This window comes from Pan troglodytes, chromosome 4 (assembly GCF_028858775.2).
Source record: "Pan troglodytes isolate AG18354 chromosome 4, NHGRI_mPanTro3-v2.0_pri, whole genome shotgun sequence".
NCBI lineage: Eukaryota > Metazoa > Chordata > Mammalia > Primates > Hominidae > Pan > Pan troglodytes.
Window position 1 is genome coordinate 61,613,235 of NC_072402.2, and position 13,744 is coordinate 61,626,978.

The 13,744-nt window shown below is 37.3% G+C and overlaps 1 protein-coding gene across 4 annotated transcripts in view; it reads right to left on the bottom strand.

The window, feature by feature from the left end:
* Window positions 1-13,744, bottom strand: part of ITGA2 (integrin subunit alpha 2) — a 126,005-nt gene that overhangs the window by 67,365 nt on the left and 44,896 nt on the right. For all 4 annotated transcript variants that reach the window (XM_016953318.4, XM_526928.8, XM_009449170.5 and 1 more), the window contains 2 exons: window positions 5,736-5,845; window positions 2,872-2,963 (listed from right to left, as the gene is read on the bottom strand). In XM_016953318.4, the coding sequence (XP_016808807.1) occupies window positions 2,872-2,963; window positions 5,736-5,845 (202 nt within the window). The remainder of the gene's footprint in view (window positions 1-2,871; window positions 2,964-5,735; window positions 5,846-13,744) is intronic.

The window sequence follows — 13,744 nt, forward strand, 5'->3', positions numbered from 1 at the left end:
ACCACACATTCTATCTTTTAAGATTGTTGTAAAGATGAAATGGGTCTATAGATATAAAACACTAAGAACAATGCCAGGTAAATAGCAAATGCCATATAATATTGTTAGCTAGCATCATTATCATTGTTCTTGCTGAACATTAGTTTTCTGCAGTTCCTTCCATTCATACTGCTCAGCAGAAACCATAAACCTAATGGCAGTAACGCTTGAAGAGGGCTTGGGGTCAGGTATAGACATCATGGTGAATGAAGAACCCATGCCTATGTACAGACCACTATGTTTTCTGCCTGCCCACTGGTATGAAATAGGTTGTGTTGCCAGATTCCCTAATTTATAAAAGAGAGTCGAGAGGGCAAATGTTGTGTGAAAATTCAGTTCAAAATTACTCCATATGCTAAGCAAACACAAATGAGGTTCACTGACTACCAGTTTTTAACTTTGCCCACTTCCCAATTAACTGCAGTCACTAACGCTGAATGGCACTTGTCTTCTTGCTCACATTATACCTGCTCCAATCCTTAATATCTCCATTAATGCAATCCCAATTCTCTCCTTTTCAGGAGTCCTTGAATGCCAAAAACTCCTGATTAAATCATGATTAAATGACACAGGAAACATTAGATTAAATAACTTTAAAATTGATAGATGAAAAAGGAGACAAGTGCAAAAGAGAAATCTAATTAAGATCCTAAAAAATGCCTACAGAATTTAACGTTATGTAAAGTTGTGAATCAGTTATAAAACTGAACAGAAGAGTATGGGCTTGCAAGAAGTAATTGGAAAAATAAAAGAAAACTTATTTGACCCAGTTTAACTGTCAAAGGGGAAGCAGCTTTGGCCATATTTCATGTGCAATGAACAAGGCATAGTTTTCTCCCTATAAAACTGATTTATTTTGCCAATTAATTAGAAGAAAGTCATTATTAATGTCTTTGGTTAGTTTACCAAATAACAGATACCAATTATTGGTTTCTATATCCCCATTCCTAAGCTTTTTTAAAAATCACTTTGAAAAAGAACTCATGAAGTATTCAAAAATTTTTTTTTGTTTTAAAAGCAATGGAAAACAGCATTAAGAAGTTGAAATTAAAATATGCCAATTGTAAGTGCCAGAACTACATTCCTACTTTAAGCCCAGAACTTAAGAAGTTTCAAAAAAATGTGATGATTGTCAGTCTTTTCCACATAATTCTTAAGAGTATCTTATGATTTTGACCTTCTAAGTATGTAAAGGAAACTTTGGGTTTTTTCTTTTTTTTTCTCCTCCTCTCTCTCTTTCTGCCTCTCTGCTTGCTACCCGGACTGCTAATTAATCTCTCAAATTCTCTTGCTTTTTACCTTTCATTTTTTACTTTATCTGGAGTTATAGATTAAAAATTTTGAGGCACATTCTGTAATCTCTAAATATCAGTATGTTCTTTTTTAAAATTTTTGCAACCTTAAAATCAAAAAACAAAAAGATTAAAGCAACCTTATTGTAAAGACCTTGGAATATCATAAACCATAAAGATCCATTGCAATATTCATTTATGCACTGATGTTAACACATATCACAAGCAATATCTAATTCACTTACTGGCAGCACAGTCATCAGAATAATAATATCCATTAGTAAAAATAGAATGACATTGTTGAAAATTGATTACATTTTTAGAATAATACAGTTATAAAACATAGGACTTTTAAGGAAGCGTGCCAATGGTTCAGATAAAACTAATGTAAAGTTGAATTACGCTGTCTAAGACTTTTTTTTCTTTTTTTTTTTTTTTGAGACAGAGTCTCACTCTGTCGCTTAGGCTGGAGTGCAGTGGCACGATCTCGGCTCAGTGCATGCAACTTTTGCCTCCTGGGTTCCAGTGATTCTCCTGCCTCAGCCTCCTGAGTAGCTGGGATTACAGGTGTGTGCCACCACTCCTGGCTGATTTTTGCATTTTTAGGAGAGACGGGGTTTCACCATGTTGGCCAGGCTGGTCTCGAAATCCTGACCACATGTGATCCACCTGCCTCAGCCTCCCACAGTGCTGGGATTACAGCCATGAGCCACCGCGCCCGACCTCTCTAAGACAATTTTAACAGGGTTATACATACATACACATACCTATATGAGTCAATGGAAATTTCAAATAAGATTGTGTTTTTGTCTTCAAACTTTTTTTTTGGTGTGTGATGTTTTTCCCTTTTTTTATATAGTCAAATCCTTTCAACAATTTCCTATAGTATTTTTTCTATTAGCTCTAAACTCAGAAATTTTTCCATCCTTCAGAAAATTTCCATTTTTTTCTAGTTTTTTTATATTAACTTTCAATTCACTTGACAGTGTATTTGGATATGTAAATATTAATCAATTAATTGTTCCAAAAGCACTTGTTAAATAAGGCATTCTATTTCACTGATTAGTGATGTCTTTTTACTCTTTTTGTAACTAAATGAAAGTGAGCACTGACATGAGAGACTGCTCCATGCCTCAGATAACACCAGATTACTCAACAATTACAGGAAATGATTAAAAACCAAAAATACTTTTTAGCTTTGAAACTATCTTGAATGATCCTACAGGAAGTAGAAATGAGATTTGGGATTCTGCTGTTACCAACAAATACTCAGCACACTTTCCAAGGGCAAAGAATCAGGGTTCTTTTTGTTCCCTTTTCTTCAAAACATTCAGTAGCAGTGGTTTTGCTGAATATCCTAAAAAGTCTACACATCAACATTATTTTGAATATTCAACATTGGATAGCCAAATAAATAGCATAATTTATCAAAAAGCAAGTTCTAAACATCTAAATCCTCAGATTGGGAGGGATGGTGAGAAGATACTACTGTCTACGTACTTTCTTGAGAGGAATAATGATTTGTAAAGTGAACACTCACGAGAAACCCTCCAGTTCCCATGTTCCTGGTGAGGGTCAAGCCGAGGCTCATGTTGGTTTTCATCTCAGTAACATTTGGAATGCTTGTTGAAGCTTTCAAAGGGAAAACAATTTTTAAAAGTGATTAAAAATTCCTCGTTTACTTAAAGATATTAAAAGAAAACAGGCACACCCATGTTTGCATGTAGCATTGAATTTAGTGTCATCAATATAGGTACTTGAGTTATATAATGAAGTGTGGGGGAACGCGATGCTTTCAGTGATCTGGTAACTCACATTAATGTGTGAGGCTGCAGAGCATAAGACAGTAAGGAGTGGGCTCTGGAGAGGGTATGACTTATAGATGTTTAATTATGATTTTTTTTTACGATATTCTAGCAAAACAAAACACATTTGAGGACATCATTTTTGCCTCTCTTTTGAAAGTCACGGTAGCTCTATCTAATGCCTTTTTTTTTTTCTGGGTCAGTAAAAATATCCTTGAAGTGTTATCAAAGAATGCCCTATGATAGAATCTGGCTCAAAGCAATAGTGGGTGAATGTTAAAAGGAAATTAGACAAGTCATATAATATACTAAATAAATCTCTCCACCTCCTGTCTTCCACTGACCTAGGGCATCAACCACTGTATCCGTTCTTGAGTTATTGAACATTGCAATTCTCTTTAGTAATACCATCATTCAGTCATGTTTCTCATCTCTGCCAAGCTATCATTGCCTCTGTCACTTATTCTTAATTGGATTCCTTCCCTTATTTCCCAGGGTGACTGTTGTAAAAGTTCACCCTTCTTTTTTTTTTTTTTTTTTTTTGAGACAGAGTCTCACTCTGTCATCCAGGCTGGAGTGCAGTGGAGCGATCTTGGCTCACTGCAACCTCCACCTCCCGGGTTCTAGCAATTCTCCTGCCTCAGCCTCCCAAGTAGCTGGGAATACAGGCGCACGCCACCACACCTGGATAATTTTTTGTATTTTAGTAGAGATGGGGTTTCACCATGTTGCCCGGGTTGGTCTTGAACTCCTGAGCTCAGGCTATCCACCCACCTCGGCCTCCCAAAGTGCTAGGATTACAGGCGTGAGACACCATGCCCGGTCAAGTTCACCCCTTCTTTCCAAGCCTCCAACCTCAACTCAGATCCCATCACTCAGTGAATAACGACTACTGCAGAGAAGATGAATCAGACTTCCAGGGTAATCTCAGTTTCTCTAATCATTGTGTAAAGATCATTCTTAGAACTCCTAATTTTTCTCTCCTTCCTTTGTGTCTTAGAGAAGGAAGAACTCTTTTTAAGACTCTATTTCTCAGGTACAAATGACATTAATTTTAATCAGTTAACTCTATCCTGGACTAATCATCCCTTTTTACTGCTGCCTCCATGTTCCCTACAAAAAGTATCATCTCTTGTTTACTAGAAAAATCTTCTCACACTGCTATCCCATAGAATTGTTTTTCCCAGCTCCCCCTTCACTGCTGAACTTCTGGAAATGGAGGTCAACTTTCACTCCTTGTACATTCACTACTGACACACTCCTAAATTCTTTGTTATCTATTTTCTCCCCATAACACTGGTGGATTTATCCTCTAGGTGAGTAAGTTACACAAAATATGATCTGTTAGAGTGAAGACAGAAAATAATAGAACTTCTATGGGCATGTTGTTATTCTTTAAAATTTATTTTTATGTGAAGGTATTATTGAGAAGATAGGCCAGTACATGTATATAGCTTTAAAAATAATAAAAATATATACATTAAGAATGAGTGTTCAGAAGTTAAGGGTGATATGAAATGTTAGGGGTGATATACTAAAATTTTTGGACTATATAATAAAGCTTTGAACACTCACTCCAAATGTATATATTTGTGTTATTAGAAATATATATATATATATATACTGAGTGTTCAAAAAATTTGGAGATCACTGATCTAGATCACCCACAACCTGCTTAAATAAGCTGAAGACATTTACTCAGTCCTCATCCCCTTCAACTTCTGTAGCATTTGACACTACTGATATTCCTTCTACTTCGCTGAAAATATGTTTATTGAGCCCTATTATGTGCCATAAATTATTCTAGATATTAGGTCTACAGAGACATGCAAGAAACACCACTGCCCTTGTTTCCAAGTCTTAATCACTATTTTTGAAACTCTTCTTTCCCTTGATTTTCACAACACTCTTTTCTAATTCATGCCTCAATTCTTCAGAAGAACTCCGTGATTCCTCAGGGCTGTTTTTTTAGGCTGCTGCTGCTGCTGATGTAATGATGATCAAATTGAGTGACTTTTTACTTGTATCAGCATATTACATGGAAATGTCACTCATTTAGCTGTCTACCCTTGAACCTTTAGTAAATTTTTGGCATTAATAGGAGGCATCTGAGATGTGGATAATTAAAACAGCAAATAATTCCAAATTGTGGATTTGTTTTATTAGAATGCCATCATTTAGACATAACAAGAAACACAGAGTGTTTTTGGTGCCTCCAAACTCAGCCCTTGTACTGATGTTTCCAAACTTAATGGTTTATTTTGCAAAGAGGAGAGAAAAAGAAATATGGATAGCCTCGGATTCAAGGATAGCCTTGATTCTGCAAGTAATCATCAAAATTATTCTAAATGTTGATGGAAACCAGTCCATGGTCTGTAGGTAAATGGTCCAGGAGATAGCACATTTTCCACGCATCTTGTTAAGTCAAGTCTCCAAACTGTTTTGGAAATTTGGATATGATTGTGCCCCATATTACTAAAGACATAAGGGCAAAAAAAGCTGTCTGTATTTCTTTAAGACAGAACAATGATTGTTTTGATGTTATTTTTCAGTTGAGTCTAAGACAAATCACATGCCTTGCAAGTAAATTTAAACTTACTTTGCAAATTTAGTTTTTCACATGTGGCAGTGGATAGGTCAACAGGACATTTATACACATCTCCCATTCGGTTCTCAGGAAAGCCACTCCAGGGTGAACCAACCAGTAACCTAGAAACACATTTTTTTTATTAGACACAAAGTGTTAAGTATAGTTTCTTAAAGATAAACCTGATCACAAACAGTGAAAAACACATTTAAATTTCAATGTGAACAGTTTTTATTTGTTCAGCTATGATTTGACCTGCTGCCTTTCTGCTTAGCTGATAAAGAGCTTTGATCAATGTCTGTAACACTGCTGCATTGCCACACACCCTAGAAAGTCTCTCTAAAGCAATGCTGTCCAATAGAAATGTAATGCAAGCTACGAATATTAGCCACATATATAATTTCAAATTTTCTAGTAGCCAGCTACATTAAGAACATAAAAAGCAACAGGTGAAATTAATTTTAAAAATATATTTTATTTAACTCAATATATCCAAACTAGCATGCAATCAAAACTAGCATGCAATATCAAAATTAGTAATGAGATATTTGACATTCATTTTTCCTAAGTCTTTGAACTTCAGTGTAGATTTTACACTTAGAGCACATCTCAATATGGAAAAGTAGCATTTCAAGTGCTCAGTAGTCACATGTGGCTCGTGGCTACGTATTGTTCAGCACAGCTCTAAAGAATGAAACCAAATTTAAACCAAGAACAACAACTAGCCTTTGCTGAGTGCTTTCTATGCCCTAAGCATTTTCATATGTTGACTCATTTAGAGAGCAGATATCTTATCTTAGTGGCTTTATGCTAACTGTCTTTATAAGAGGATACTTAGCCAAAATACAGAACAAATACGTTACAAGCTATCTTTATGTGTAACAAAGTGCATATATCTAGAATACAGGATGAGATTGGTGTTTACGTCCTTGCTTCGGTTAGTTTCATTTCCTTCAGAACTTCACCTAGAGAATATGGGTTTTCTTGGAGAAGCACTCACCTGACACTTAGAACCACAGAAGATTGCACAGAAAGAGCCCAGGTATCAGTTTGATCTTTAGAAACTGCAGCAGGTTACTCAGCAGCATTCAATTAATATGGAAGCATATTTGCTTCCATTTTTTTTCATGTCAATATTGGGAAGGGTTAAAATATCAAAGAAACTAAAATTCTTTCATGAGCCTTCTGTATATATATTTTATAATGATCATTTAAACAATATATGCCCCATGTTGAGGTACGGTAGATACAAAAGGATTAAAGCAGACTGCTGTCTTCTAAATCTAGTAAAACTAGATATATGTGACAAGTAAAATAAAAATCCAAATGACCTGGAATATATGATCTAGTTTACCAGTAGAAAAAACATTAAAATGGTCCAAGGTTACAAAAATGGACACCAAAGGATGAAGGTTTTAACCTGAAGTATTAGCAGACAGAATAGCATGAACAATCAGGGAAAAAGGAAAATGCAGATTATTTTGAAAGTTAATAGTTCAGTAATAAGTTCTCTCCTCATTCATCTTATAAAATTATTCTCAAACTAATATAGAACACTCTAGCACACTTTAATTCAGTCAGCTTTAACGTTAGAGTTGAAAGATTTTTTCTTCTTATGAGCTAATAATTTACCATAATTTACCTTTTAAAATATTACCATAGTTAGGTTTATAATAATACCAGGCAGATAGGTTAAGGCTTTTGAAAAAGATAGAAATCTGAATGTTGGATGTTAGTAAGTCCCAATAGCCACTTTAATGAAGGGAGGGAACCAGTGCAGAATTGGAATGCGTGTTTGAGCATATCTGATGTCTTTCAAATTCACGATAGCTCAGAAGAAATTAGGAATCTTATAGAGTCGGTACCAAGAAAATTGTCTTCCAGAGCCTTGATTTTCTCCATCTGTACAGGTCTTCATTTCATAGTAGTATTACACAGCATTAACTCTGATTTTTGCATGCTGGACATATCTTAAAGTGTAAGAAGGAAAGAATCTGACTCTTTCTTCTCTAACCCTGGCTTTTTCTATGCGTCTTCCTGAAATCACATTTCAGTCATATCAAATTTAGCTTCTCCTTCAAATTAGAGTCTCTGTTGCTTCTAAACCTTCATACATGCTGTTTCTTGCCTGGCAATGTCTACTCATTAGTTAGATCTCCTGTTTGACACCACTTCCTCTAGGAAGTCCCCCGGCTCTTTTAACTCTAGGTAACCCTAAGTACCTACATAGCCTCTGACCTTTCCACATCCCATTAAAAAAAATCATATTGCCCCATAGCTGCCTTCCTACTGACTAAATCCCTCACTACAGAGGAAAGGTACACGAGGGCTAGGAATTCTGTGCCTGTAGCAATGAATAACCACTTGTTGAACAAATGAGTTAAAAAAAACAACAACAAATGAACAAGCAAATGAATGGATGATTCTATGCTATCATTTAAAAAAGAGTTTCCTGGTTAAGGAAAAGTTAAGCAGAAAATCCTTACTTTTTTTTTTTTTTTTTTTTTTTTTTGAGATGGAGTCTCACTCTGTTGCCTAGGCTAGAGTGCAGTGGCACCATCTTGGTTCACTGCAACCTCCACCTCCCAGGTTTAAGCGACTCTCCTCAGCCTCCCAAGTAGCTAAGACTACAGGCCCGCACCACCACACCTGGCTAATTTTTGTATTTTTAGTAGGGGATTTTGCCATGTTTGCCAGGCTGGTCTCAACCTCCTAACGTCAGGTGATTCGCCCGCCTCCACCTCCCAAAGAAAATCCTTACTTCTGTTCTTCTGGGGAGCATGTATTTTTGCTTGTTTGGTCCAAGTAAATGTAAAAAAAACAAACCAACCAAGTTGAGAGGGAAGCATTATACATTCTGTTACCATTGTGTTATTGTGTCATCTGTTCCTTTCTCAGCCTCTGCGTATCTACTACGCACCAAACTGGCATTTTTTTTCTCAAACAAAAGCTTACTATGGAGTAAATGTAGAGAACAAAATAGCACCTTATAGCAAGGAACTATCATAGGAAGTGTGGCTCTGGCCCTTGGCATTCATTAATTAATTCCTATTAATTATAGTAAATTTTACAACATCTGGTACTATGTGTAAGCCTTTCCAAAGATTATCTAATTTCATCTGCAGAAGAAGCCAGAAATTATTATTATTATTTTTGAGATGGTCTCGTCTTTTGTCACTCAGGCTGGAGTGCAGTGGCATGATCTTGGCCCACTGTAACCTCCACTTCCTGGGTTCAAGTAATTCTCCTGCCTCAGCCTCCTGAATAGCTGGGATTATAGACATGTACCACTATGCCCAGCTATCTTTTGCACTTTTTTAATAGAGATGGCATTTCATCATGTTGGCCAGGCTGGTCTGGAACTCCTGACTTCAAGTGATCCACCCTCCTTGGCCTCCTAAAACACTGGGATTACAGGTGTGAGCCACTGTGTCTGGCCACCGGGGATGATCTTATCCCCATTTTACACTTCATTTTACAGATGGAATCACTGAGACACAGATTGATGAGTGACTTGCTCATGTTCCCACGGCTAGTGAAAACCAAGTGCGGAAGCCCAGGTTCTTAACCCTTAGGCTAGTGTCCTTCCTCTTAGCTGCAGGAAGTCCTGGCAGAGGGCCCAGATTGGGAAAATGATCTTAGCAGATGAGGTGGGTTCTAGAACTAGCATGGATTAGAAACCAGACACAGGGAGTCAGGCCACACTTATGTGAAGGGGTGTGTGGCTGTGTGATATATGAAGGGGCTGCAGACTGGACACCAAGCACAGCTGTCCGGGGAGGGTACATCCATACTGTGGGGCCTAGGCTACACTGTTCTCAATGGCAGGTAGGAACAAGGCATGTTCAGACAACACCAAATACAAACTCAATGACAGGTAGGAACAGGGTACGTTCAGACAATACCAAACGCAAATACCAAATTCAGGTGATTCTATTATGCACATTTCCAACCATCCTCACCACAGCCCAAGAGAGGCTTGCTGAGAAACAACAGAGAAGTGTGTCTGATCTAAAATTTAACTGTTTTTTTTTTTTTTTTTTTTTTTTTTTTATCAGAGCCTCTGGTAGCAAAGCTGCAACAACTAGCCATTTTCTTCCTGAGAAGACTGTTTGGTTTTTTTCTCTCAACTAAGCACTCCCTGGACACTCTCCCTGTCACCTCCTACCACCTTTTCTAAGAATTCAGGATTTGATAACCTTGCAGCGCAGGAGGGGTCATAACATCATGACCACCACTGTGAAAACTGAAGCTCTTCTAATTTAATCAGAAAGAAGAGAAAAGTAAGCATCTGTGCAGTTGTGTGGCACTTAACAAGAAGGATGTGGAAGCACTTGAAATTCCCTGAAAGATACATGCAAATACATCTCTGACAGTATTATGCTATCTTAAACTCTTAACACAAGGCAATAGAAAATAGTGGAAAACCAGACCACTTTGGTAACTCTTGAAGAACAAGGGTTTCCTCATCATATATGACTCATTTCTTAAATATTGTGAACCACATTAATAAGTAGGCTACAGGTCATGTTGGTGACTACAGAGAAGTCACTGACCTTTGCTTACCTTCTTTATTAGAAACATTTCCAGCAGACTCTCCTCCTCATTCACACCCTAAGGCCTCGGTGAAATCCTAGTTCCTGACAACTCACCCTCATAAGAAGAGGCTATGACATCACCAAGAGGCTATTCCAAGAAAATTGTGGCATTCTTAAATTAATCAGACAGGAAGATGAGGGAGGCTGTTATATTTCTCTATGAAATTTTACGTGCAGGAAGAGACACACCAAGAGAAACTGTTACCAAGGTGGGAAATTGGATATGTTGGTGAGTATACCTGTTGAAGTATGGCGAAACCTCTTTGAAGTAATGGATTTAATTTAATCCCAACCAGACAAAAGAGTTGCATGAACAGGCATGTGTGCTGATTCTCAAAACAAAACAAAATCCCAAGATATAAACTTTTCTTTTCCTCCAGTGAAACTGGGAATTCTTCCAAGACTACTTTAAATAACACTTACTGTTCAATTATCTTGTGGGAAAATAGTGATTATGTAGACTTTCAAAACACAGTCAATTTGCCTACCTCCAGTGGAATTCAAAATACTTTGTTTAGTTAGCAAGCAGTATTTATGGTGGTGTAGGTAGGACAGTTTTAAACCCACAATCTAGGGGCTGTTATAAATATCTTCCTTTGGTCTGTGAGTCTGTAAATTCTCCAAGTGTTTTCTTCAATACTAGAGATTTTACCAGAGATTACTGACAGAAATGTACTTAAAATAGTAGGGCAAAACATTTTGTTTTATTCAATTTTATAACAAATGTTTATTGGGCTCTTGGGGACTGAAATGGTACACAACCCCAGGGGACACCATTCCTTGAATGGTGTGTCCAGGCCTTGTGCAGTATACAATCTGTGAGTCTATACGTGGTGGCCAGACCTATTATGTACCAGACCTCATTCTAGGTACTGAGGATATACTAGTGAATAAATCAGTAAAAAAGTTTCTAGCCTGAGGAGCTTACATTCTAGTGGGAGAAAATAGACAGTAAATGTAATAAGTAAGTAAAACATATAGTGGTAGTGATCAGTGCTTTGGGAGAAAAATAAGCAGGCTGGAGTTAGGAGTGTGGGGTGGAGAGCAGTATAATCTTTATCGGAATGGTCAGGGAAGGCCTCACTGAGAAGGTAATATTTAAGTAAAAACTTGAAGAAGGTTAAAGAGTAAACCTTAAGACTCTAGTGGCAGAATAGTCCAGGCTGCAGGAACAGCAAATGCAAAAGCCCTGTGGCTGGAACAGAATGAGTGAGGGGGATAGTGGAAGGAGATGGTAGTCCTACTGGTAATGATAGATCATGTAGTGACTTGTACGTAATGATTAATAGAAGGCCTCAGCTTTCCAACTGAGGGAAATGAGAATGCCATTGGAGGGTTTTGAGTACAGCATGATGTGATCTGACATATTGTAGAAGAATTTTGAAGGCCACACTGTTGGGAATGATTGTATTGAAGCACAGGTGAGTCATGTAAAGTACTTAGAAGACAACTGCAATCATCCAGGCAACAGATGATGGAGTGCTCATACAGGGCTGGCAGAAGGGAAAGTGGTAAGAGGTGGTCTTGTTTTAGATAGAGTGTGATGGTAGGGGCAGCAGGACTTCTTGAGGAGTTGGTCTTTCAATGAATGAATGAATGAATGAATGAATGAATACGAGTCAAAGACAGCCTAAAGGTGTTTGGCTGAGAAGCTAAAAGAAACTAGTCACTACCATCAGATTAAAGGGGATGCTGTCAGTAGAGCAAGATTTTGCGATAGGGGGAGCTCAAGAGTTCACTGTGAGATATTTTAAGTTTGAGAGGTCTATGAGCCATCCAAGGGGATATTTTACTTTGGATTAGAAACTTATTGTATCTACATGCACGTAAAAATTTTCCAAGTCTATAGTATATAAATATAAATATTGTTTCTTATATTGTTTAGTTCCAGGCCACGGACAACACAAGGTGCTTGGTGAGCTCTAAATGGTACCTGCTTTCTGCTGGTAAACATAAAATGAATTTGTGATGGAAAGAATTCACCCGTGAAGGCTGCCCGTCTCTGGGAAGAAGGAAGACAGGTAAAAAGAGTCATTTCATTTTTTAGGTTTTATTTGGAAATACTGCTATTATAAATTTAATAGTTAAATTCTTTGGCATATATTGAAAGGCAATTTTAGTATTTAGGCCTCATTATGCTGCCTCAGACTTCTTAGGCTTCCACATTGTCTCCTCAGTTAGCGGGATGGCTAGATCCTCAGCATCTTTCCGTTTCACGATAAAGAGTCCACTGACTTCACTATTGCTAAAACATCTTAAGCTTACTGTTCTGTCTCATAAAAATTCCAGAAATTGGCTTTGGCACTAGAAGAAATATAATCAATAAAAACTAATTATGTTACTTCTTCTCATCCAACATGCAGTTTTCTTGAATTTAAAATCAAAAGCTAAAATACTAACCCTAAAGCCTTGTGATGATACAAATTCCTGTTCTTGGCTATTGGAGGGAGAGAGGGGGATAATTTTAAGACCATCACATTTTGCAAATCAAAGCTCATGAGCTAGTACCTTTCAACTAGGTGCTTTGGCAGATGGTTGTTTCATCAATGATAAAAACTGGAATAGCAACATTTGTAAACTGCTTTATAGCTCATAAAGCATTTTTTATGTGCATTATCTCCTTTGATCCTTATAAACACTCTGTGAGGTCAAGTGTATAACTACTTATGTTTTCATTTAAAGAAACTGACTTTAAGGGTCTAAGTGAAAGCAAAACCTATATATCTGCACCCCTCCCCTTTTGTTCAAAATTGCTGGTTCTTTTTACCATATTAAGTTCCCTTAGAACTCTTCTAGAGAAGCACTGTTTGCTTTCCCATCATATGAGGCATAGCAAGTTAATAAATAGTTGCCACTTGTGCCACTTAGCATTCCCCAGATCCTTCTTTAGGTGGAGTTAGATGGATGTAAATGTCTTAGACAACTAGATACTAGGAAGGTGTGTGTGTAAGTCCCAGTCACCTTTGTAAATGAACTTTATTCCAGAAACAGATATTCACACATTATCACAGAGGAAAGCTTAAAATTATAAGACTTGTTGGTGAGGCATGGAGGATTTTTATAGATCATTAAAGCACAGCAGACATTCTGGAGCAACATATCTCTCCCACGTGCGAGTCACAAACAATGGGTGTGTATGTATTCATGTGTTTGTAGGTGCACACACAAACTTGTATCCAGAGTGAAGGAACGAAGAAGCAAATCAGGAGATATTTAAAGTGTCCTTCCTACTACAGATTTTTTTTTTTTTGAGTTGGAGTCTCACTGTTGCCCCGGCTGGAGTGCAGTGACGTGATCTTGGCTCACTGCAACCTTCGCCTCTTGGGGGGTTGTCATTGTTGATATGAGACATGCCACTTTGGATACCTGTATTAATAGTGTTGAGGATGGCTTAATTGTACAGCAATAGCATAATAACTATTT